The following is a 27,400-nucleotide window of genomic DNA, read 5'->3' as shown; positions in this document are numbered from 1 at the left end:
GAAATGCAGACCTGCAGAAGGCAAAGCTGACACAGGAGGCAACATCCAAAGAGCTCAAAGAACAGCTTGAAGAAACACGAGCAACATTAGAACAGGTGGAACAAACATGCAAGAAACTTGAGGAGCAAAACACCGAAACCATCCATGAGTTGAGAACCCTCATCCTGGAGAAAAAGGGGCTCGTGGAAAAGTCCATGAAAAAGAAGAAAAGATTCTTCAGCTTTTTCCGGAAGAGGGACAATACTGCTTCTTCAACTGATGTAGCCTCGTCTTGCTCCACCTCTGTTCACCCCCCCAACCAGTCCCGGCAGTTGACTGCCCCCTCCTGAGCCTGGTTCTGCCGGAGGTTTCTGCCCGTTTAAAGGCAGTTTTTCCTCCCCACTGTCGCCTAGTGCTTGCTCAGAGGGGATTGTTGGGGTTTCTCTCCTCTGCCTTGTTTCTTTATTTACTTGTTAACTTTTTGCTCTTACTTCATTTGACCTTGTTTCTTTATTTCCTTGTTAACTTTTTGTTCTTACCTCATTTAACCTTGTTTCTTTATTTACTTGTTAACTTTTTGCTCTTACTTCATTTAACCTTGTTTCTTTATTTGCTTGTTAACTTTTTGTTCTTACCTCATTTAACCTTGTTTCTTTATTTGCTTGTTAACTTTTTGTTCTTACCTCATTTAACCTTGTTTCGTTATTTACTTGCTTGTTTAACTTTTTTTTCAACTTATCTAACAAAATAAAACAGTTGAATTTATCCTTTGAGTATTGTTCATCTAATCTTTACAGAGTTTTTCCAAAACACTTTCAAACATTCAGATCTGTCTTTCATTTTCTTCTTGAAACCTCATGAACGGTGACCTAAAAACTCTGGAACATGGTTTGAAACACTGAAATTGTTTCAGCTGAAACTGGCAAAGTCATACGTGCGTGTGTGTGTGTCACAGGTGATATGGTGTCACTAGTCCGGTCATCATGTTTAGGCTCATTCACGCCAAAATGATTTAGGCTAAATCTTTAAAACAGTGTCATTGCACACACTTTTCAATCACACAAATGCAGGATTAACTATTTGCAGTATCTTATCTGATTTATTATGAGAATGTCATGCCTGATCATTTGTACCCACACCATCAAAAATGGGGGCAAAAGGGAGGAGATCGCGTTTAATCGATTATAACACGAGGTCAGAAATATAAGTGCTGACATGAGTAGTGTCCACAGAAACCTCTGAGTCTCAGCTAAAAGCTCATGTAAACCATTTCTACAAACACCAAACAAAGCAAAGACACCAAACAGTTAAAAGAGCAGTTACGTCACCATGAATCTGTGGACAGGTAATATCCATATTTTGATTTATGATGTTCTGGAGTTAAATGGGAACCAAAGCATATTTTCAAAGGTGTTATATGCTATAAAATACTTTGAAAAATTAGGTGAGGGAAATGAAAAAGACATTTTTCTATGTTTGAGTCACAGTAACTTTGACATAGTAACATCTGCAGTAATATTTACAGCTCTGATGACATCTCACCAGCGTTAGCTTTATTTTGACACCAAGACTGTTTACACAGAGTTTGTAATTGCAGAGAAATACATTTATTTTGGTCATTTCATTTTGGAGCAGGAAGCTCACCCTTCTTGTTATACCCTTTAGATGAATACAGAGTTTTTTAATTAAATACATATTCTTTAAATAATGTTCCCTTTTATAAAAAGTAGGATCATTAAAAAAACAAAACATTTATTATAGCTCTGTCACGCAGAAAAAAGCTGTCTTTTTTCTGTGGTCTGTTATATAACATTAGGGGTGTTCGTGGCAATTAACTTTTTAATCGACTAAGCAGGTCAAGTAAGAAACACTTAAATATTAAGTTAAATTTGAAAACTGTTTAAAAATATATATATATCCCCATTCCACATTCCAGAATGTCATGTGACAACCTGATTGGCTTAGGAGTGATGATGTCACAAGGAAGTTTTTCCTTAAATAGGGGTGACAAACAGCAATTTTTAGTTCGTTACTTCGCAGCCTTCGTGTTCGCAGCTTTCAAACGTTCACTACAGCAACATTCGGAAACCTCTCAGAGTCATCGGATACAAACGCCAGCATGTATCCAAGATTACGGCAACCGAGACAAAACGATTACGCCACCTCTCCTTCCTTGCGTGGCCGGCCAACTTCTCCAAATGGCCTCTTATCCACCCAAAGGGCATTACAGGAGAGTAGGAGTGAAAACAACCATCTCCAGAACAAAATTCAACAACTTGAAAAAGAAAAAGTTCACCTGGAGAAGAAGTGCTTACAAATGGAAGCACAAAACAAACACCTGGAAGAAACACTACAGCGCCAGCCCGACATCAACATTATTAATGAGGGCTGGGGGATCAAGTTTGCTCAAGCCAGAGAGCAGATTGTATTCCTCATCAAAGAAAACAAGCAAAAGAGCGCTGAAGTGAAAGAAATGTCCGAGCAGCTTCAAGGCAGGAAAGCCACGATTGATAAGCTAGAGTGGGATCTCCAATACATGGACCAACAGAATCACCTGCTCCAAAGAAAGCTTGATGAAGCTGAAGAAAAAAATAAAGACCTTCTTCAAGAGAAGGAGCAACAGCAAGAAAGACTGTCAGAAGAAAAGTGCACTATCAAGGACTTTGAGAGTAAAAATCAAAAGTTGCAAGGATTCTGTAATGAACTGAAGGTCAAAACAAGTGAGCTGCAGGGAGAAAAGGAAACTCTGGAAAAACGATGCTCACAGATGCAAAAAAGGATCGATCAAATGGCCAAAAACAACTCAGAGCTCATTAAGGGGATATTGTTGGAATTCAACAACTTGAAGCGGGAAAACACAGAAATGTAGGCGCAAAAGCAAAAGCAAGACAAAATGCATGAAGACCTGCAGTGTACGCTCCGCGACACCCAGAAAAGAAATGAGCAGCTAGAAGGCCTGCACAAAGAAGATCAAGTGAGAAATGCAGACCTGCAGAAGGCAAAGCTGACACAGGAGGCAACATCCAAAGAGCTCAAAGAACAGCTTGAAGAAACACGAGCAACATTAGAACAGGTGGAACAAACATGCAAGAAACTTGAGGAGCAAAACACCGAAACCATCCATGAGTTGAGAACCCTCATCCTGGAGAAAAAGGGGCTCGTGGAAAAGTCCATGAAAAAGAAGAAAAGATTCTTCAGCTTTTTCCGGAAGAGGGACAATACTGCTTCTTCAACTGATGTAGCCTCGTCTTGCTCCACCTCTGTTCACCCCCCCAACCAGTCCCGGCAGTTGACTGCCCCCTCCTGAGCCTGGTTCTGCCGGAGGTTTCTGCCCGTTTAAAGGCAGTTTTTCCTCCCCACTGTCGCCTAGTGCTTGCTCAGAGGGGATTGTTGGGGTTTCTCTCCTCTGCCTTGTTTCTTTATTTACTTGTTAACTTTTTGCTCTTACTTCATTTGACCTTGTTTCTTTATTTGCTTGTTAACTTTTTGTTCTTACTTCATTTAACCTTGTTTCTTTATTTACTTGTTAACTTTTTGCTCTTACTTCATTTAACCTTGTTTCTTTATTTGCTTGTTAACTTTTTGTTCTTACCTCATTTAACCTTGTTTCTTTATTTGCTTGTTAACTTTTTGTTCTTACCTCATTTAACCTTGTTTCTTTATTTACTTGTTAACTTTTTGCTCTTACTTCATTTAACCTTGTTTCTTTATTTGCTTGTTAACTTTTTGTTCTTACCTCATTTAACCTTGTTTCGTTATTTACTTGCTTGTTTAACTTTTTTTTCAACTTATCTAACAAAATAAAACAGTTGAATTTATCCTTTGAGTATTGTTCATCTAATCTTTACAGAGTTTTTCCAAAACACTTTCAAACATTCAGATCTGTCTTTCATTTTCTTCTTGAAACCTCATGAACGGTGACCTAAAAACTCTGGAACATGGTTTGAAACACTGAAATTGTTTCAGCTGAAACTGGCAAAGTCATACGTGCGTGTGTGTGTGTCACAGGTGATATGGTGTCACTAGTCCGGTCATCATGTTTAGGCTCATTCACGCCAAAATGATTTAGGCTAAATCTTTAAAACAGTGTCATTGCACACACTTTTCAATCACACAAATGCAGGATTAACTATTTGCAGTATCTTATCTGATTTATTATGAGAATGTCATGCCTGATCATTTGTACCCACACCATGAAAAATGGGGGCAAAAGGGAGGAGATCGCGTTTAATCGATTATAACACGAGGTCAGAAATATAAGTGCTGACATGAGTAGTGTCCACAGAAACCTCTGAGTCTCAGCTAAAAGCTCATGTAAACCATTTCTACAAACACCAAACAAAGCAAAGACACCAAACAGTTAAAAGAGCAGTTACGTCACCATGAATCTGTGGACAGGTAATATCCATATTTTGATTTATGATGTTCTGGAGTTAAATGGGAACCAAAGCATATTTTCAAAGGTGTTATATGCTATAAAATACTTTGAAAAATTAGGTGAGGGAAATGAAAAAGACATTTTTCTATGTTTGAGTCACAGTAACTTTGACATAGTAACATCTGCAGTAATATTTACAGCTCTGATGACATCTCACCAGCGTTAGCTTTATTTTGACACCAAGACTGTTTACACAGAGTTTGTAATTGCAGAGAAATACATTTATTTTGGTCATTTCATTTTGGAGCAGGAAGCTCACCCTTCTTGTTATACCCTTTAGATGAATACAGAGTTTTTAAATTAAATACATATTCTTTAAATAATGTTCCCTTTTATAAAAAGTAGGATGGTTTAGTTGGTTTAGTTAGCTGGTTAGTTAGATCAGCTGACACAGATCCCTGATACACGCTGGTTAGTTATTTAATGGTTTCAGCTTAGTTTATTTTATCTAAAACTTCAGTGCATGGTCGCAAAGATCAGCTGACACAGATCCCTGGCACAGGCTGGTTAGTTATTTAATTGTTTCAACTTAGTTTATTTTCTGTAAAACTTCAGTGCACAGTTGCAGGGATCAGCTAACACAGATCCCTGACACACACTGGTTAGTTATTTAATGGTTTCAACTTAGTTTATTTTCTCTAAAACTTCAGTGCACGGTCGCAGGGATCCGCTGACACAGATCGCTGGTTAGTTATTTAATGGTTTCAGCTTAGTTTATTTTATCTAAAACTTCAGTGCATGGTCGCAAAGATCAGCTGACACAGATCCCTGGCACAGGCTGGTTAGTTATTTAATTGTTTCAACTTAGTTTATTTTCTGTAAAACTTCAGTGCACAGTTGCAGGGATCAGCTAACACAGATCCCTGACACACACTGGTTAGTTATTTAATGGTTTCAACTTAGTTTATTTTCTCTAAAACTTCAGTGCACGGTTGCAGGGATCAGCTGACACAGATCGCTCGCACAGGCTGGTTGGTTATTTAATGGTTTCAGGTTAGTTTATTTGATCTAAGACTTCAGTGCACGTTCGCAAAGATCAGCTGAAACAGATCGCTGGCACAGATCCCTTGCACAGGCTGGTTAGTTATTTAATGGTTTCAACTTAGTTTATTTTATCTTAAACTTCAGTGCACGGTCGCAGGGATCCGCTGACACAGATCGCTGGTTAGTTATTTAATGGTTTCAGCTTAGTTTATCTAAAACTTCAGTGCACGGTTGCAGGGATCAGCTGACACAGATCCCTGGCACAGGCTGGTTAGTTATTTAATGGTTTTAACTTAGTTTATTTTATCTAAAACTTCAGTGCACGATTGCAGGGATCAGCTGAAACAGATCGCTGGTACAGGCTGGTTAGTTATTTAATGGTTTCAGCCAAGTTTATCTAAAACTTCAGTGCACGGTTGCAGGGATCAGCTGACACAGATCGCTGGCACAGGCTGGTTAGTTATTTAATGGTTTCAGCTTAGTTTATTTGATCTAAAACTTCAGTGCACGGTTGCAGGGATCAGCTGACACAGATCGCTCGCACAGGCTGGTTGGTTATTTAATGGTTTCAGGTTAGTTTATTTGATCTAAGACTTCAGTGCACGTTCGCAAAGATCAGCTGAAACAGATCGCTGGCACAGATCCCTTGCACAGGCTGGTTAGTTATTTAATGGTTTCAACTTAGTTTATTTTATCTTAAACTTCAGTGCACGGTCGCAGGGATCCGCTGACACAGATCGCTGGTTAGTTATTTAATGGTTTCAGCTTTGTTTATTTGATCTAAAACTTCAGTCCACGTTCGCAGGGATCAGCTGACACAGATCGCTGGCACAGGCTGGTTAGTTATTTAATGGTTTCAGCTTAGTTTATTTTATCTAAAACTTCAGTGCACGGTTGCAGGGATCAGCTGACACAGATCGCTGGCACAGGCTGGTTAGTTATTTAGTGGTTTCAGCTTAGTTTATTTTATCTAAAACTTCAGTGCACGGTTGCAGGGATCAGCTGACACAGATCCCTTGCACAGGCTGGTTAGTTATTTAATGGTTTCAACTTAGTTTATTTTATCTAAAACTTCAGTCCACGTTCGCAGGGATCAGCTGACACAGATCGCTGGCACAGGCTGGTTAGTTATTTAATGGTTTTAACTTAGTTTATTTGATCTAAAACTTCAGTGCACGGTTGCAGGGATCAGCTGACACAGATCGCTGGCACAGGCTGGTTAGTTATTTAGTGGTTTCAGCTTAGTTTATTTGATCTAAGACTTCAGTGCACGTTCGCAAAGATCAGCTGAAACAGATCGCTGGCACAGATCCCTTGCACAGGCTGGTTAGTTATTTAATGGTTTCAACTTAGTTTATTTTATCTTAAATTTCAGTGCACGGTCGCAGAGATCCGCTGACACAGATCGCTGGCACAGGCTGGTTAGTTATTTAATGGTTTCAGCTTAGTTTATCTAAAACTTCAGTGCACGGTTGCAGGGATCAGCTGACACAGATCGCTGGCACAGGCTGGTTAGTTATTTAATGGTTTCAGCTTAGTTTATCTAAAACTTCAGTGCACGGTTGCAGGGATCAGCTGACACAGATCGCTGGCACAGGCTGGTTAGTTATTTAATGGTTTCAGCTTAGTTTATTTGATCTAAGACGTAAGTGCACGGTTGCAGGGATCAGCTGACACAGATCGCTGGCACAGGCTGGTTAGTTATTTAATGGTTTCAGCTTAGTTTATTTGATCTAAAACTTCAGTGCACTGTTGCAGGGATCAGCTGACACAGATCGCTGGCACAGGCTGGTTAGTTATTTAAATGGTTTCAACTTAGTTTATCATAAAAAACTTCAGTGCACGGTTGCAGGAATCAGCTGAAACAGATCGCTGGCACAGGCTGGTTAGTTATTTAATGGTTTCAGCTTAGTTTATCTAAAACTTCAGTGCACGGTTGCAGGGATCAGCTGACACAGATCGTTGGCACAGGCTGGTTAGTTATTTAATGGTTTCAACTTAGTTTATCTAAAACTTCAGTGCACGGTTGCAGGAATCAGCTGACACAGATCGCTGGCACAGGCTGGTTAGTTATTTAATGGTTTCGGTTTGGTTTATTTTATCTAAAACTTCAGTGCACGGTTGCAGGGATCAGCTGACACAGATCGCTGGCACAGGCTGGTTAGTTATTTAATGGTTTCAGCTTAGTTTATCTAAAACTTCAGTGCACGGTTGCAGGGATCAGCTGACACAGATCGCTGGCACAGGCTGGTTAGTTATTTAATGGTTTCAGCTTAGTTTATCTAAAACTTCAGTGCACGGTTGCAGGGATCAGCTGACACAGATCGCTCGCACAGGCTGGTTAGTTATTTAATGGTTTAGGTTTGGTTTATTTAATCTAAAACTTCAGTGCACGGTTGCAGGGATCAGCTGACACAGATCGCTGGCACAGGCTGGTTAGTTATTTAATGGTTTAGGTTTGGTTTATTTAATCTAAAACTTCAGTGCACGGTTGCAGGGATCAGCTGACACAGATCGCTGGCACAGGCTGGTTAGTTATTTAATGGTTTAGGTTTGGTTTATTTGATCTAAAACTTCAGTCCACGTTCGCAGGGATCAGCTGACACAGATCGCTGGCACAGGCTGGTTAGTTATTTAATTGTTTCAGCTTAGTTTATCTAAAACTTCAGTGCACGGTTGCAGGGATCAGCTGACACAGATCGCTGGCACAGGCTGGTTAGTTATTTAATTGTTTCAGCTTAGTTTATCTAAAACTTCAGTGCACGGTTGCAGGGATCAGCTGACACAGATCGCTGGCACAGGCTGGTTAGTTATTTAATTGTTTCAGCTTAGTTTATCTAAAACTTCAGTGCACGGTTGCAGGAATCAGCTGACACAGATCGCTGGCACAGGCTGGTTAGTTATTTAATGGTTTCAGGTTAGTTTATCTAAAACTTCAGTGCACGGTTGCAGGAATCAGCTGACACAGATCGCTGGCACAGGCTGGTTAGTTATTTAATGGTTTCGGTTTGGTTTATTTTATCTAAAACTTCAGTGCACGGTTGCAGGGATCAGATGAAACAGATCACTGGCACAGGCTGGCTAGTTATTTAATGGTTTTAACTTAGTTTATTTGATCTAAAACTTCAGTGCACGATTGCAGGGATCAGCTGAAACAGATCGCTGGTACAGGCTGGTTAGTTATTTAATGGTTTCAACTTAGTTTATTTTATCTAAAACTTCAGTGCGCGGTCGCAGGGATCTGCTGACACAGATCCCTGGCACAGGCTGTCTAGTTATTTAATGGTTTCAGCTTAGTTTATCTAAAACTTCAGTGCACGGTTGCAGGGATCAGCTGACACAGATCGCTGGCACAGGCTGGTTAGTTATTTAATGGTTTCAGCTTAGTTTATCTAAAACTTCAGTGCACGGTTGCAGGGATCAGATGAAACAGATCACTGACACAGATCGCTGTCACAGGCTGGTTAGTTATTTAAATGGTTTCAGGTTAGTTTATTTGATCTAAGACTTCAGTGCATGGTCGCAAAGATCAGCTGACACAGATCGCTGGCACAGGCTGGTTAGTTATTTAATGGTTTCAACTTAGTTTATTTTCTCTAAAACTTCAGTGCACGGTTGCAGGGATCAGCTGACACAGATCGCTGGCACAGGCTGGTTAGTTATTTAATGGTTTCAGGTTAGTTTATTTGATCTAAGACGTAAGTGCACGGTTGCAGGGATCAGCTGACACAGATCGCTGGCACAGGCTGGTTAGTTATTTAATGGTTTCAGCTTAGTTTATCATAAAAAACTTCAGTGCACGGTTGCAGGAATCAGCTGAAACAGATCGCTGGCACAGGCTGGTTAGTTATGTAATGGTTTCAGCTTAGTTTATCTAAAACTTCAGTGCACGGTTGCAGGGATCAGCTGACACAGATCGTTGGCACAGGCTGGTTAGTTATTTAATGGTTTCAACTTAGTGTAGCGAGCGAAAGCCACCGAGTAACCGCTAAGGGCCTCTATACTACTTGTGCAAACTTTCCGGCCCAAAGCTCTCACAGGAACGAGCCCAGAATAAACAGGACAAGAGGGTCAATATCAGTCAGATATGTTAAAATTTATTATTTTAAAAGAACACAAAGGGTTTGCAAAAGGCCTAAAACATCAAAATGGTAAAAGGTCACTAACGACCACAAGATAGAGTTATTGGTGCAACCTGCCAGCAATGCAACTATCACCTGAGGGCTTGCTCTCCCTTGGCGGTCCCAGATGCTCGTTGCTTTAAAAGAAACAAATCCACCCCAAATAAATACGAGCCCAACAGAACACTTATCGCATGCACTAAGTGCTAGTTCAGGCAATAATCGGTGGCACTAAAAATCACTCTTAAGAAAAACCTCTTCACTGCAAATCCACACAGAGCACCTCTAAAGATCCTAATTCCCCTAAGGTAAGAGCCCCACTCAGGGATTGCACAATGCCCGACTAATATTGCACCAGCCCAGTAGAAATAAAAACAAACCCGGCATAAAAAAACAGTTTTAAAAGGTGACCCTACCAAAACCAAAAACACAACAACAAGGAGAAGGAGGAAAAAAAACAGTGACAAATTCACATGTGCAGCCTGCCCTGCAGGAGGCAATACAATATAAATTAGATTATAGTGCATCAATATACTTTTTTTTAATGTCAAATATATTAAGTTAACATACCTCCAGCAGACAACTGTGTTTGCTGCACACCTGGCTTATCTTGGCTTATCTTGTAAAAATCACTACTAAAACATAAAATACAATAAACATCAAATACATTTCAACAAATTTAAAAAAAACACTAAAAGAAAAACAGCCTGTACCTCGAACCTCTGCTGTAGAGGTTTAAAACAACTGTTTGTGTAGCAGACAATTAAAACTTCTCAGGCTCTTCACCTACTCACACAACCATTGTTCACAGCCGCTCGTCAGTGGAAAATGAAGAGCACCTGCTGCTACTTCCTCTTTTATACCCTCCATTGGGTCCCCTGGGTCCTAAAGACTTCCCCATTACAATTGCCCCCGTTTTAAAAGGTCACCGTCCCGGTGACCACTTACTGCCAGGGCCTAAATAAATTTTGGGGCAAATCATTATGGACAAGAGAGCTCTGTGAATCGCTAGTGAGAACAGCAGTAGTCTGATTTACTGACCGTGGGAGATTAAAGGGGTTAGAATGCTTTCCTGCTGTACTTCTTTTAGGCCGCCCCTGAACTCTTCCCGAGTCCTGCTCTAAAACATTCTCCCTATTATCAATCCCACTTTCCTCTGGCTGTTCTGGAACTATGGATACAGGGTTCAAGTTGCTCGAGCCTATGCTACTAGTTTCACTAACAAGCTCGGGAACACATACCGAGGGTGGCTGATCTTTGGGTGGGTTTGGAACAAGGGCGAGTACAACTCCACCAGCCTCACTGTCATCATCTGGTGTATCTGATGTTGACTGCCGGGGTGACTCAACTACCAGCCCTGGGTCAGAGAGAGGATATTCGTCTGGAGCAGGTGCTACAATACCTGAAGGTATTACTCTCAACTCGGCCCGATTTAAGTTCTTGTCTGGACCTGAACGATCTCTAGGGCGTATTTTGTAAACCCTGCCTTCTTTGTCCATACTCTGCACAACAACATACACCATAGGATCCCAGGCATCGTGGATCTTATGGCGGCCTAAAGGATGACTTTTCCGATAAACCAGAGTACCTGGGGAGAGAAGGGAAGTAACTGTGGGCTGAAAATGTTTATTTCTCCTCTCTGCAGCTTGTTGGAGTTGTTCTTTCGCATGCACATAAACTGAACTTAGACGTTGTTTATGCTCCTCTACCCACTCCTGCGCAGATCTAGACATTGGTTCCGACTGGGAAGCCCCCAGTAAGAAGTCAACGGGCAACTGGGGCTTCTGACCAAACATAAGCTCATAAGGTGAAAAACCGGTGGACTGATGTTCTGTGGTATTGTAAGCATACAATACCTGTGGCAAGTATTGCGGCCACTTTCTTTTCTTATCAGGAGGGAGCGTACGCAACAGATCATGGAGTGTTCTGTTAAATCTCTCGCATTGTCCATTGCCCTCAGGATGATATGGTGTGGTCCTGCTTTTGTCTATGCCGTACAGGTGACACAGACGTTTCAGCAAGTCTCCCTCAAAGCTCTTTCCCTGATCACTATGGATACGCTTAGGGACCCCATAGATATAAAACCATTTTTCAGTTAATACCCGTGCCACTGTACTTGCCCGTTGATCTACTGTAGGGTATGCTTGAGAGAACTTTGAAAACACGTCAGTGACCACAAGTACATTCTCACGCCCATCACTAGACTTGTCCAAAACACTGAAATCAATGGCAATGACTTCCAGGGGTTTAGAAGCCACCAAACCCCCCCTGAATGTGCGAACTTTTGGTTTTACAGCCTTTGCCAAGACACAACGATCGCACTCCTGACAATATTTCTCAATGTCACGTGCCATAAAGGGCCAAAAACACCTTTCTCTCACCAGGCTGGTAGTGCGTCCAATGCCTTGATGCCCATGATCATCATGTAAACTTCTCAGGACCTCTGTTTGCAAGCACTGGGGTAGCAACAGTTGAAACAAAACTTGGCCATTACCAGGTGTCTGAACTTGACGATACAAGACACCTTCCTTCAACTTGATTCTGGGCCACTGTTGCACCAACTTTTTCACTCCCTTACTTACATTACCCATTTCCTGCTTGGTAGGCAGCCTCCCTCTTTCCCAATACTGTGAAAAAGGGCCAATTACCGGGTCAGCAGCTTGAAGGGATATTAGATCAGCTTTAGGTCGGGATGGAAATGCACCTATGGCTCTACACGTAGCGGCAACAGCATTTCCCAGTTGACCTACATCTGTCTGATCTTGCACTTCCTGTGGAACCTTCAACCCTGGAAGCAGGCCAGATGGACTCTGTGGATGCAGTTGCCGTGACAATGCATCAGCGTTGCGATTGCTGGGACCTGGCCTATATTTAATCTCAAAGTTGAACACAGCTAGTTCTGAGGCCCATCGCTGCTCTACGGCTCCCAATTTAGCAGTTTGCAAATAGCTAAGGGGATTGTTATCTGTGAACACGACAAACTTATTTCCCAACAAATATTCACGGAATTTTTGAGTGACAGCCCATTTTAGTGCCAAGAATTCCAACTTTCTAGAGCTATAATTGGACATATTCCTTTCACTAGGTCGCAGGCCCCGGCTAGCAAAAGCAACTGGCCGCCTCTTTCCTTCTTGCTCCTGAGATAAAACTGCCCCTAACCCTGCCTGACTAGCATCTATCTCGAGGACAAAAGGTTTAGCAAAATCTGCATATGCCAATACTGGGGCACTAACCAGCAGCCTTTTTAGTGTTTGGAATGCATTCTCACATTCCTCACTCCAAAGGTGACACATTGCCCCACTGGCACCACTTCTACGTTTCTTCTTGGTACCTCCCAGCTCGCCCACCAGCCGGTGGAGCGGGGCAGCATACTTGGCAAAACCTTCAACAAAACGCCGATAATATGAGGCAAATCCCAAAAATGACTGTAGCTCTGTACAAGTAGTCGGTCGTGCCCACTCAGCCACTGCACTAATCTTAGAAGGGTCGGTCGCCACCCCAGAAGCCGATATCACATGCCCGAGGTATTGAACCTCTGGCTGGAAAAAGTGACACTTCTCCAGCTTCAACTTTAGATTGTGTTCTTTGAGCCGCGTTAAGACCAAGTCAAGACGCTCCAGATGCTGCTCAAAGGAGGATGAAAACACAACAATATCATCCAGGTACAATAAAAGGGACTGGAAACTTTGATCCCCAAAAATCCGCTCCATTAGCCTCTGAAAGGTGCTAGGGGCATTACAAAGCCCAAATGGCATTCGATTGAATTCGAACAGACCAAAAGGGGTACAGAAAGCAGTCTTGGCTTTGTCCTTCTCGGCCACTGGTACTTGATTATACCCACTTGCAAGGTCCAATGTAGAGAACCACTGTGCTCCCGTCAGGGCATCTAATGACTCCTCAATACGGGGTAATGGATAAGCATCTTTCCGTGTCTTGGCATTAAGCAAACGGTAATCAACACACAGCCTAATCTCTCCATTTTTCTTGAAAACCACCACAATTGGGGAAGAATAAGGGCTACTGCTTAGACGCACTACCCCCCGATCCAACAAATCTTTAATATGGGCTTTCACTTGTTCATACTGAGAGGGTGGGAGCCTGCGATACCGCTGTCGCACTGGGGCATCATCCATTAAAGGGATCTCATGTTCCACCAATGTGGTACATCCTAAATCTCCCTCCCCATAGCTGAAAACTGAACAATACTTCTGCAAAAGTGACACTCCTTGTTGTGACTGTTCATTGGACAAGTTAGGCCATGAGAGCTCGGAAAAATCAAGGTGCGGATGCGCCTGTACAGTCACTTCGTGCATCGTTATCTGCAACGTGGGATCATCAGACTCTGCAGTAATGACAGAGTCCCCAGATGATGGAGGGTCAACCAGATGCAATTCACCTAGTTGTGTACAGGGCGGTAACCAAACATCCTCAATTCCCACATTAACCACCGGAATGTCAACAACACCCTGTTCAACAGAAAGGAGGGCCGGAGAAACCAAGATGCCCCCTGGCAGGGGATTACCTGTCGCTATGGGCTCCAGGAGCACTGATGGAAGGTTAATGTTAGCAGCAGAGGGGCAGCTAGTACGTATCCATTTCAACGAACCAGCAGGGACACAAACAGCTCGACCGTGGACTTTTGCTTTACCTAAATACCCGGATGTATTCAAAGCCTCAATGCGCTGACACTTGTGAAGTGTCTCTCTCCACGTCTTACTGGCATTTTCAAGGGCAGGAGATTCAAACAGACGAGGGCCAAACTGCTCAAAGAGTAGGTGGTAACAACGGCTAATGATATTCATCCCCAAGAGGCCAGGCACACTCTGTGGCTGCTGAACGCTCCCATCTAGAGGGTCCTCCACCACCAACACGCCCATTTTTGTCAGGGTGCCACCAAAAACAGTCACATCAAGCTCCATGTAGCCTATATAGGGGATTTTCAACCCATTAGCTGCCCTGAGGCGTAACCATTGGCATTTCTTTAAGTGCCCCACCCCCTGCGACCTGAAGTGCTTCTCAAAGAAACTCTCTCGAATAGTGGTGACCATGGACCCAGTATCCAAAAGACAGGGGACTATAACACCCCCCATTTCTATTTCCACCACTGGACAATTCCCAATTAGTCGAGAGGGATCTTCCATAACAACTTCAGCTGAGCCTATAAACCCTGTTCCTGATGCCTGGCTCTCTGCACCAGAGGGACCTAGTTTCCCGATGGCTGAGACTCAGGGCCTTGTTCCACAACCTGACTTTGTACATGTGCATCAGCATGAGACCCACCACTATTCTTTATAGCTGGATGTTTTACCCTACAAAACCTGGCAATATGACCAGCCCTACCACACCGATGGCAAATTGGCTTTCCATCTGCCTGGAAACGAAAAGGCCTAGTTGTGGGAGGGGTCAGGGGTAGTTCAGTCTGAGACGGCTGTGAAAATTGGACAGACATTTGCTTCATGAGCGTATCCAATTGAACCTGTTGTTTACGAAGGCACTCTTTTATCTGTAGAATGTCATCATTAGGCCCAAGGGTGACTGCATGCATCTCTGCATTAACTCCCTCTACTACCTGACAGTTCGTATCACAAGAATAGGCTCGGGACCTAGTTTTCCCTCCCTGCCTACCTACATCAGCCCACTTAAGGGCGATACTGCGTAGGGCAAGAAAGGACATGTCTGGTGTTTGAAGGACCCGCTGTTTCAGCTCTCTGCGCAGCATATCATCATGGACATGTTCAGTAAACTGGTCCCTTAGCAATATATCAGAATTTGGAATACCACCTGGTGTCTTACAGATTACAGTGTCCATTAAAGATTTAAGGGCATGAGAGTAATCTCGCAGAGATTCCCCTTCTCGCTGGGTGCGCTGGAAGAACTGTAGCTGGGCAGCTACATATGACTGAGTGCAGCTATAGTGCTCGACCAAAATATCAAAGATCTTGTCAGGAGTGTCTCTGCTGATACTCGAATGAAAACAGACCTCAGATTTAGCACTGCCATCAAGATGGTCCATCACAAACATCACTTGTGCTGCTCTTGACATAGGACGAATCTCCAGGCATCTACGTACTTCTTCAACCCACTGGTCAACAGTTAACAAGTCCACTGACAATTTACCAGTAAACCTTGGGCATTTACGCTCCCGAGGTGCATAAACGTAACACACATTTGTAGCTTCATTTATTGGGTTGATATTTGATGGCACAGTAGATGGACCTGGCACTGGATCTGGCACTGGACCAGTCCCAGGAGAACGTTCCTGTAATTGGTCTCTCAACTGTTCATTTGCTGCTTTTAGCTGTTGCAGCTGCTCCAAGAGGGCCTGTACGTCGTCCATAGGGTCGGCGAAGGAGGTTTATTATCCCCGCAGCAGCCCAAGCGTTGGCTTCCCCTCCGTAGAAGATGTCACTGTTTTTCCTCCTCTCCTCTAACACTCTTACTAAAATAAACAGGGCCACACTAAAATAAAAACCAAACACCGTAACTGATATGACCTGGATCCTGTCGACAACGCCAAATAATGTAGCGAGCGAAAGCCACCGAGTAACCGCTAAGGGCCTCTATACTACTTGTGCAAACTTTCCGGCCCAAAGCTCTCACAGGAACGAGCCCAGAATAAACAGGACAAGAGGGTCAATATCAGTCAGATATGTTAAAATTTATTATTTTAAAAGAACACAAAGGGTTTGCAAAAGGCCTAAAACATCAAAATGGTAAAAGGTCACTAACGACCACAAGATAGAGTTATTGGTGCAACCTGCCAGCAATGCAACTATCACCTGAGGGCTTGCTCTCCCTTGGCGGTCCCAGATGCTCGTTGCTTTAAAAGAAACAAATCCACCCCAAATAAATACGAGCCCAACAGAACACTTATCGCATGCACTAAGTGCTAGTTCAGGCAATAATCGGTGGCACTAAAAATCACTCTTAAGAAAAACCTCTTCACTGCAAATCCACACAGAGCACCTCTAAAGATCCTAATTCCCCTAAGGTAAGAGCCCCACTCAGGGATTGCACAATGCCCGACTAATATTGCACCAGCCCAGTAGAAATAAAAACAAACCCGGCATAAAAAAACAGTTTTAAAAGGTGACCCTACCAAAACCAAAAACACAACAACAAGGAGAAGGAGGAAAAAAAACAGTGACAAATTCACATGTGCAGCCTGCCCTGCAGGAGGCAATACAATATAAATTAGATTATAGTGCATCAATATACTTTTTTTTAATGTCAAATATATTAAGTTAACATACCTCCAGCAGACAACTGTGTTTGCTGCACACCTGGCTTATCTTGGCTTATCTTGTAAAAATCACTACTAAAACATAAAATACAATAAACATCAAATACATTTCAACAAATTTAAAAAAAACACTAAAAGAAAAACAGCCTGTACCTCGAACCTCTGCTGTAGAGGTTTAAAACAACTGTTTGTGTAGCAGACAATTAAAACTTCTCAGGCTCTTCACCTACTCACACAACCATTGTTCACAGCCGCTCGTCAGTGGAAAATGAAGAGCACCTGCTGCTACTTCCTCTTTTATACCCTCCATTGGGTCCCCTGGGTCCTAAAGACTTCCCCATTACATTAGTTTATCTAAAACTTCAGTGCACGGTTGCAGGAATCAGCTGACACAGATCGCTGGCACAGGCTGGTTAGTTATTTAATGGTTTCGGTTTGGTTTATTTTATCTAAAACTTCAGTGCACGGTTGCAGGGATCAGCTGACACAGATCGCTGGCACAGGCTGGTTAGTTATTTAATGGTTTCAGCTTAGTTTATCTAAAACTTCAGTGCACGGTTGCAGGGATCAGCTGACACAGATCGCTGGTACAGGCTGGTTAGTTATTTAATGGTTTCAGCCAAGTTTATCTAAAACTTCAGTGCACGGTTGCAGGGATCAGATGACAAAGATAGCTGGCACAGGCTGGTTAGTTATTTAATGGTTTCAGCTTAGTTTATCTAAAACTTCAGTGCACGGTTGCAGTGATCAGCTGACACAGATCGCTGGCACAGGCTGGTTAGTTATTTAATGGTTTAGGTTTGGTTTATTTAATCTAAAACTTCAGTGCACGGTTGCAGGGATCAGCTGACACAGATCGCTGGCACAGGCTGGTTAGTTATTTAATGGTTTAGGTTTGGTTTATTTGATCTAAAACTTCAGTCCACGTTCGCAGGGATCAGCTGACACAGATCGCTGGCACAGGCTGGTTAGTTATTTAATTGTTTCAGCTTAGTTTATCTAAAACTTCAGTGCACGGTTGCAGGGATCAGCTGACACAGATCGCTGGCACAGGCTGGTTAGTTATTTAATGGTTTCAGCTTAGTTTATCTAAAACTTCAGTGCACGGTTGCAGGGATCAGCTGACACAGATCGCTGGCACAGGCTGGTTAGTTATTTAATGGTTTCAGCTTAGTTTATCTAAAACTTCAGTGCACGGTTGCAGGGATCAGATGAAACAGATCACTGACACAGATCGCTGTCACAGGCTGGTTAGTTATTTAAATGGTTTCAGGTTAGTTTATTTGATCTAAGACTTCAGTGCATGGTCGCAAAGATCAGCTGACACAGATCGCTGGCACAGGCTGGTTAGTTATTTAATGGTTTCAACTTAGTTTATTTGATCTAAAACTTCAGTGCACGGTTGCAGGGATCAGCTGACACAGATCGCTGGCACAGGCTGGTTAGTTATTTAATGGTTTCAGCTTAGTTTATTTGATCTAAAACTTCAGTGCACTGTTGCAGGGATCAGCTGACACAGATCGCTGGCACAGGCTGGTTAGTTATTTAATGGTTTCAGCTTAGTTTATTTGATCTAAAACTTCAGTGCACTGTTGCAGGGATCAGCTGACACAGATCGCTGGCACAGGCTGGTTAGTTATTTAATGGTTTCAGCTTAGTTTATCTAAAACTTCAGTGCACGGTTGCAGGGATCAGCTGACACAGATCGTTGGCACAGGCTGGTTAGTTATTTAATGGTTTCAACTTAGTTTATCTAAAACTTCAGTGCACGGTTGCAGGGATCAGCTGACACAGATCGCTGGTACAGGCTGGTTAGTTATTTAATGGTCTCAGCTTAGTTTATCTAAAACTTCAGTGCACGGTTGCAGGGATCAGCTGACACAGATCGTTGGCACAGGCTGGTTAGTTATTTAATGGTTTCAACTTAGTTTATCTAAAACTTCAGTGCACGGTTGCAGGGATCAGCTGACACAGATCGCTGGTACAGGCTGGTTAGTTATTTAATGGTTTCAGCTTAGTTTATCTAAAACTTCAGTGCACGGTTGCAGGGATCAGCTGACACAGATCGCTGGTACAGGCTGGTTAGTTATTTAATGGTTTCAGCTTAGTTTATCTAAAACTTCAGTGCACGGTTGCAGGGATCAGCTGACACAGATCGCTGGTACAGGCTGGTTAGTTATTTAATGGTTTCAGCTTAGTTTATCTAAAACTTCAGTGCACGGTTGCAGGGATCAGCTGACACAGATCGTTGGCACAGGCTGGTTAGTTATTTAATGGTTTCAGCTTAGTTTATCTAAAACTTCAGTGCACGGTTGCAGGGATCAGCTGACACAGATCGTTGGCACAGGCTGGTTAGTTATTTAATGGTTTCAACTTAGTTTATCTAAAACTTCAGTGCACGGTTGCAGGGATCAGCTGACACAGATCGCTGGTACAGGCTGGTTAGTTATTTAATGGTTTCAGCTTAGTTTATCTAAAACTTCAGTGCACGGTTGCAGGGATCAGCTGACACAGATCGCTGGCACAGGCTGGTTAGTTATTTAATGGTTTCAACTTAGTTTATCTAAAACTTCAGTGCACGGTTGCAGGGATCAGCTGACACAGATCGCTGGCACAGGCTGGTTAGTTATTTAATGGTTTCAGCTTAGTTTATCTAAAACTTCAGTGCACGGTTGCAGGGATCAGCTGACACAGATCGCTGGTACAGGCTGGTTAGTTATTTAATGGTTTCAGCCAAGTTTATCTAAAACTTCAGTGCACGGTTGCAGGGATCAGATGACAAAGATAGCTGGCACAGGCTGGTTAGTTATTTAATGGTTTCAGCTTAGTTTATCTAAAACTTCAGTGCACGGTTGCAGGGATCAGCTGACACAGATCGCTGGCACAGGCTGGTTAGTTATTTAATGGTTTAGGTTTGGTTTATTTAATCTAAAACTTCAGTGCACGGTTGCAGGGATCAGCTGACACAGATCGCTGGCACAGGCTGGTTAGTTATTTAATGGTTTAGGTTTGGTTTATTTGATCTAAAACTTCAGTCCACGTTCGCAGGGATCAGCTGACACAGATCGCTGGCACAGGCTGGTTAGTTATTTAATTGTTTCAGCTTAGTTTATCTAAAACTTCAGTGCACGGTTGCAGGGATCAGCTGACACAGATCGTTGGCACAGGCTGGTTAGTTATTTAATGGTTTCAGCTTAGTTTATTTTATCTAAAACTTCAGTGCACGGTTGCAGGAATCAGCTGACACAGATCGCTGGCACAGGCTGGTTAGTTATTTAATGGTTTCGGTTTGGTTTATTTTATCTAAAACTTCAGTGCACGGTTGCAGGGATCAGATGAAACAGATCACTGGCACAGGCTGGCTAGTTATTTAATGGTTTTAACTTAGTTTATTTGATCTAAGACTTCAGTGCACGGTCGCAGTGATCAGCTGACACAGATCGCTGGTTAGTTATTTAATTGTTTCAGCTTTGTTTATTTGATCTACAACTTCAGTCCACGTTCGCAGGGATCAGCTGACACAGATCGCTGGCACAGGCTGGTTAGTTATTTAATGGTTTCAGCTTAGTTTATTTTCTGTAAAACTTCAGTGCACGGTTGCAGGGATCAGCTGACACAGATCGCTGGCACAGGCTGGTTAGTTGTTTAGTGGTTTCAGCTTGGTTTATTTGATCTAAAACTTCAGTCCACGTTCGCAGGGATCAGCTGACACAGATCTCTGGCACAGCCTGGTTGGTTATTTAATGGTTTCAGCTTAGTTTATTTGATCTAAAACTTCAGTGCACGGTTGCAGGGATCAGCTGACACAGATCGCTCGCACAGGCTGGTTGGTTATTTAATGGTTTCAGGTTAGTTTATTTGATCTAAGACTTCAGTGCACGTTCGCAAAGATCAGCTGACACAGATCCCTTGCACAGGCTGGTTAGTTATTTAATGGTTTCAGCTTAGTTTATTTGATCTAAGACTTCAGTGCACGGTTGCAGGGATCAGCTGACACAGATCGCTGGCACAGGCTGGTTAGTTATTTAATGGTTTCAACTTAGTTTATTTTATCTAAAACTTCAGTGCACGGTCGCAGTGATCAGCTGACACAGATCGCTGGTTAGTTATTTAATGGTTTCAGCTTTGTTTATTTGATCTAAAACTTCAGTGCACGGCTGCAGGGATCAGCTGACACAGATCTCTGGCACATCCTGGTTGGTTATTTAATGGTTTCAGCTTAGTTTATTTGATCTAAAACTTCAGTGCACGGTTGCAGGGATCAGCTGACACAGATCGCTGGCACAGGCTGGTTAGTTATTTAATGGTTTCAGCTTAGTTTATTTGATCTAAGACGTAAGTGCACGGTTGCAGGGATCAGCTGACAGAGATCGCTGGCACAGGCTGGTTAGTTATTTAATGGTTTCAGCTTAGTTTATTTGATCTAAGACGTAAGTGCACGGTTGCAGGGATCAGCTGACAGAGATCGCTGGCACAGGCTGGTTAGTTATTTAAATGGTTTCAACTTAGTTTATCATAAAAAACTTCAGTGCACGGTTGCAGGAATCAGCTGAAACAGATCGCTGGCACAGGCTGGTTAGTTATTTAATGGTTTCAGCTTAGTTTATCTAAAACTTCAGTGCACGGTTGCAGGGATCAGCTGACACAGATCGTTGGCACAGGCTGGTTAGTTATTTAATGGTTTCAACTTAGTTTATCTAAAACTTCAGTGCACGGTTGCAGGAATCAGCTGACATAGATCGCTGGCACAGGCTGGTTAGTTATTTAATGGTTTCGGTTTGGTTTATTTTATCTAAAACTTCAGTGCACGGTTGCAGGGATCAGCTGACACAGATCGCTGGCACAGGCTGGTTAGTTATTTAATGGTTTCAGCTTAGTTTATCTAAAACTTCAGTGCACGGTTGCAGGGATCAGCTGACACAGATCGCTGGCACAGGCTGGTTAGTTATTTAATGGTTTAGGTTTGGTTTATTTGATCTAAAACTTCAGTCCACGTTCGCAGGGATCAGCTGACACAGATCGCTGGCACAGGCTGGTTAGTTATTTAATTGTTTCAGCTTAGTTTATCTAAAACTTCAGTGCACGGTTGCAGGGATCAGCTGACACAGATCGCTGGCACAGGCTGGTTAGTTATTTAATGGTTTCAGCTTAGTTTATCTAAAACTTCAGTGCACGGTTGCAGGGATCAGCTGACACAGATCGCTGGCACAGGCTGGTTAGTTATTTAATGGTTTCAGCTTAGTTTATCTAAAACTTCAGTGCACGGTTGCAGGGATCAGATGAAACAGATCACTGACACAGATCGCTGTCACAGGCTGGTTAGTTATTTAAATGGTTTCAGGTTAGTTTATTTGATCTAAGACTTCAGTGCATGGTCGCAAAGATCAGCTGACACAGATCGCTGGCACAGGCTGGTTAGTTATTTAATGGTTTCAACTTAGTTTATTTTCTCTAAAACTTCAGTGCACGGTTGCAGGGATCAGCTGACACAGATCGCTGGCACAGGCTGGTTAGTTATTTAATGGTTTCAGCTTAGTTTATTTGATCTAAAACTTCAGTGCACTGTTGCAGGGATCAGCTGACACAGATCGCTGGCACAGGCTGGTTAGTTATTTAATGGTTTCAGCTTAGTTTATTTGATCTAAAACTTCAGTGCACTGTTGCAGGGATCAGCTGACACAGATCGCTGGCACAGGCTGGTTAGTTATTTAATGGTTTCAGCTTAGTTTATCTAAAACTTCAGTGCACGGTTGCAGGGATCAGCTGACACAGATCGTTGGCACAGGCTGGTTAGTTATTTAATGGTTTCAACTTAGTTTATCTAAAACTTCAGTGCACGGTTGCAGGGATCAGCTGACACAGATCGCTGGTACAGGCTGGTTAGTTATTTAATGGTTTCAGCTTAGTTTATCTAAAACTTCAGTGCACGGTTGCAGGGATCAGCTGACACAGATCGTTGGCACAGGCTGGTTAGTTATTTAATGGTTTCAACTTAGTTTATCTAAAACTTCAGTGCACGGTTGCAGGGATCAGCTGACACAGATCGCTGGTACAGGCTGGTTAGTTATTTAATGGTTTCAGCTTAGTTTATCTAAAACTTCAGTGCACGGTTGCAGGGATCAGCTGACACAGATCGCTGGTACAGGCTGGTTAGTTATTTAATGGTTTCAGCTTAGTTTATCTAAAACTTCAGTGCACGGTTGCAGGGATCAGCTGACACAGATCGCTGGTACAGGCTGGTTAGTTATTTAATGGTTTCAGCTTAGTTTATCTAAAACTTCAGTGCACGGTTGCAGGGATCAGCTGACACAGATCGTTGGCACAGGCTGGTTAGTTATTTAATGGTTTCAGCTTAGTTTATCTAAAACTTCAGTGCACGGTTGCAGGGATCAGCTGACACAGATCGTTGGCACAGGCTGGTTAGTTATTTAATGGTTTCAACTTAGTTTATCTAAAACTTCAGTGCACGGTTGCAGGGATCAGCTGACACAGATCGCTGGTACAGGCTGGTTAGTTATTTAATGGTTTCAGCTTAGTTTATCTAAAACTTCAGTGCACGGTTGCAGGGATCAGCTGACACAGATCGCTGGCACAGGCTGGTTAGTTATTTAATGGTTTCAACTTAGTTTATCTAAAACTTCAGTGCACGGTTGCAGGGATCAGCTGACACAGATCGCTGGCACAGGCTGGTTAGTTATTTAATGGTTTCAGCTTAGTTTATCTAAAACTTCAGTGCACGGTTGCAGGGATCAGCTGACACAGATCGCTGGTACAGGCTGGTTAGTTATTTAATGGTTTCAGCCAAGTTTATCTAAAACTTCAGTGCACGGTTGCAGGGATCAGATGACAAAGATAGCTGGCACAGGCTGGTTAGTTATTTAATGGTTTCAGCTTAGTTTATCTAAAACTTCAGTGCACGGTTGCAGGGATCAGCTGACACAGATCGCTGGCACAGGCTGGTTAGTTATTTAATGGTTTAGGTTTGGTTTATTTAATCTAAAACTTCAGTGCACGGTTGCAGGGATCAGCTGACACAGATCGCTGGCACAGGCTGGTTAGTTATTTAATGGTTTAGGTTTGGTTTATTTGATCTAAAACTTCAGTCCACGTTCGCAGGGATCAGCTGACACAGATCGCTGGCACAGGCTGGTTAGTTATTTAATTGTTTCAGCTTAGTTTATCTAAAACTTCAGTGCACGGTTGCAGGGATCAGCTGACACAGATCGTTGGCACAGGCTGGTTAGTTATTTAATGGTTTCAGCTTAGTTTATTTTATCTAAAACTTCAGTGCACGGTTGCAGGAATCAGCTGACACAGATCGCTGGCACAGGCTGGTTAGTTATTTAATGGTTTCGGTTTGGTTTATTTTATCTAAAACTTCAGTGCACGGTTGCAGGGATCAGATGAAACAGATCACTGGCACAGGCTGGCTAGTTATTTAATGGTTTTAACTTAGTTTATTTGATCTAAGACTTCAGTGCACGGTCGCAGTGATCAGCTGACACAGATCGCTGGTTAGTTATTTAATTGTTTCAGCTTTGTTTATTTGATCTACAACTTCAGTCCACGTTCGCAGGGATCAGCTGACACAGATCGCTGGCACAGGCTGGTTAGTTATTTAATGGTTTCAGCTTAGTTTATTTTCTGTAAAACTTCAGTGCACGGTTGCAGGGATCAGCTGACACAGATCGCTGGCACAGGCTGGTTAGTTGTTTAGTGGTTTCAGCTTGGTTTATTTGATCTAAAACTTCAGTCCACGTTCGCAGGGATCAGCTGACACAGATCTCTGGCACAGCCTGGTTGGTTATTTAATGGTTTCAGCTTAGTTTATTTGATCTAAAACTTCAGTGCACGGTTGCAGGGATCAGCTGACACAGATCGCTCGCACAGGCTGGTTGGTTATTTAATGGTTTCAGGTTAGTTTATTTGATCTAAGACTTCAGTGCACGTTCGCAAAGATCAGCTGACACAGATCCCTTGCACAGGCTGGTTAGTTATTTAATGGTTTCAGGTTAGTTTATTTGATCTAAGACTTCAGTGCACGGTTGCAGGGATCAGCTGACACAGATCGCTGGCACAGGCTGGTTAGTTATTTAATGGTTTCAACTTAGTTTATTTTATCTAAAACTTCAGTGCACGGTCGCAGTGATCAGCTGACACAGATCGCTGGTTAGTTATTTAATGGTTTCAGCTTTGTTTATTTGATCTAAAACTTCAGTGCACGGCTGCAGGGATCAGCTGACACAGATCTCTGGCACATCCTGGTTGGTTATTTAATGGTTTCAGCTTAGTTTATTTGATCTAAAACTTCAGTGCACGGTTGCAGGGATCAGCTGACACAGATCGCTGGCACAGGCTGGTTAGTTATTTAATGGTTTCAGCTTAGTTTATTTGATCTAAGACGTAAGTGCACGGTTGCAGGGATCAGCTGACAGAGATCGCTGGCACAGGCTGGTTAGTTATTTAATGGTTTCAGCTTAGTTTATTTGATCTAAGACGTAAGTGCACGGTTGCAGGGATCAGCTGACAGAGATCGCTGGCACAGGCTGGTTAGTTATTTAAATGGTTTCAACTTAGTTTATCATAAAAAACTTCAGTGCACGGTTGCAGGAATCAGCTGAAACAGATCGCTGGCACAGGCTGGTTAGTTATTTAATGGTTTCAGCTTAGTTTATCTAAAACTTCAGTGCACGGTTGCAGGGATCAGCTGACACAGATCGTTGGCACAGGCTGGTTAGTTATTTAATGGTTTCAACTTAGTTTATCTAAAACTTCAGTGCACGGTTGCAGGAATCAGCTGACATAGATCGCTGGCACAGGCTGGTTAGTTATTTAATGGTTTCGGTTTGGTTTATTTTATCTAAAACTTCAGTGCACGGTTGCAGGGATCAGCTGACACAGATCGCTGGCACAGGCTGGTTAGTTATTTAATGGTTTCAGCTTAGTTTATCTAAAACTTCAGTGCACGGTTGCAGGGATCAGCTGACACAGATCGTTGGCACAGGCTGGTTAGTTATTTAATGGTTTCAACTTAGTTTATCTAAAACTTCAGTGCACGGTTGCAGGGATCAGCTGACACAGATCGCTGGCACAGGCTGGTTAGTTATTTAATGGTTTCAGCTTAGTTTATCTAAAACTTCAGTGCACGGTTGCAGGGATCAGCTGACACAGATCGCTGGTACAGGCTGGTTAGTTATTTAATGGTTTCAGCTTAGTTTATCTAAAACTTCAGTGCACGGTTGCAGGGATCAGCTGACACAGATCGTTGGCACAGGCTGGTTAGTTATTTAATGGTTTCAACTTAGTTTATCTAAAACTTCAGTGCACGGTTGCAGGGATCAGCTGACACAGATCGCTGGCACAGGCTGGTTAGTTATTTAATGGTTTCAGCTTAGTTTATCTAAAACTTCAGTGCACGGTTGCAGGGATCAGCTGACACAGATCGCTGGTACAGGCTGGTTAGTTATTTAATGGTTTCAGCCAAGTTTATCTAAAACTTCAGTGCACGGTTGCAGGGATCAGATGACAAAGATAGCTGGCACAGGCTGGTTAGTTATTTAATGGTTTCAGCTTAGTTTATCTAAAACTTCAGTGCACGGTTGCAGGGATCAGCTGACACAGATCGCTGGCACAGGCTGGTTAGTTATTTAATGGTTTAGGTTTGGTTTATTTAATCTAAAACTTCAGTGCACGGTTGCAGGGATCAGCTGACACAGATCGCTGGCACAGGCTGGTTAGTTATTTAATGGTTTAGGTTTGGTTTATTTGATCTAAAACTTCAGTCCACGTTCGCAGGGATCAGCTGACACAGATCGCTGGCACAGGCTGGTTAGTTATTTAATTGTTTCAGCTTAGTTTATCTAAAACTTCAGTGCACGGTTGCAGGGATCAGCTGACACAGATTGTTGGCACAGGCTGGTTAGTTATTTAATGGTTTCAGCTTAGTTTATTTGATCTAAAACTTCAGTGCACGGTTGCAGGAATCAGCTGACACAGATCGCTGGCACAGGCTGGTTAGTTATTTAATGGTTTCGGTTTGGTTTATTTTATCTAAAACTTCAGTGCACGGTTGCAGGGATCAGCTGACACAGATCGCTGGCACAGGCTGGTTAGTTATTTAATGGTTTCAGCTTAGTTTATCTAAAACTTCAGTGCACGGTTGCAGGGATCAGCTGACACAGATCGCTGGCACAGGCTGGTTAGTTATTTAATGGTTTAGGTTTGGTTTATTTAATCTAAAACTTCAGTGCACGGTTGCAGGGATCAGCTGACACAGATCGCTGGCACAGGCTGGTTAGTTATTTAATGGTTTAGGTTTGGTTTATTTGATCTAAAACTTCAGTCCACGTTCGCAGGGATCAGCTGACACAGATCGCTGGCACAGGCTGGTTAGTTATTTAATTGTTTCAGCTTAGTTTATCTAAAACTTCAGTGCACGGTTGCAGGGATCAGCTGACACAGATCGTTGGCACAGGCTGGTTAGTTATTTAATGGTTTCAGCTTAGTTTATTTTATCTAAAACTTCAGTGCACGGTTGCAGGAATCAGCTGACACAGATCGCTGGCACAGGCTGGTTAGTTATTTAATGGTTTCGGTTTGGTTTATTTTATCTAAAACTTCAGTGCACGGTTGCAG

At 42.7% G+C, this 27,400-nt stretch overlaps 2 protein-coding genes and 1 long non-coding RNA gene across 4 annotated transcripts in view; 1 reads left to right on the top strand and 2 right to left on the bottom strand.

Annotated features, from left to right (window-relative positions):
- LOC309700619 (protein NLRC3-like) overlaps positions 1 to 27,400 on the top strand; it is a 220,990-nt gene that overhangs the window by 118,330 nt on the left and 75,260 nt on the right. The gene's annotated exons all lie outside the window — the stretch shown is intronic.
- Positions 9,479 to 12,692, bottom strand: LOC309701410. Its single transcript, XR_014274975.1, has 2 exons — positions 10,093 to 12,692; positions 9,479 to 10,009 (listed from the first exon to the last, which is right to left on the bottom strand). It is a non-coding gene; the product is annotated as an uncharacterized lncRNA (long non-coding RNA).
- On the bottom strand, positions 14,726 to 17,098 carry LOC309698105 (uncharacterized protein; the record flags this gene model as incomplete). Its single annotated transcript, XM_082520399.1, has 2 exons — positions 16,919 to 17,098; positions 14,726 to 16,837 (listed from the first exon to the last, which is right to left on the bottom strand). Exon 2 carries the CDS (start codon positions 15,857 to 15,859, stop codon positions 14,726 to 14,728), a length of 1,134 nt encoding a protein of 377 aa, XP_082376525.1. The 5' UTR covers positions 15,860 to 16,837; positions 16,919 to 17,098.

Source organism: Aulonocara stuartgranti (genome assembly GCF_965226115.1).
Source record: "Aulonocara stuartgranti genome assembly, chromosome: 3".
Lineage (NCBI taxonomy): Eukaryota > Metazoa > Chordata > Actinopteri > Cichliformes > Cichlidae > Aulonocara > Aulonocara stuartgranti.
Note: the sequence above shows the minus strand (reverse complement) of the source record. Positions and strands in the feature narration are given on the sequence as shown.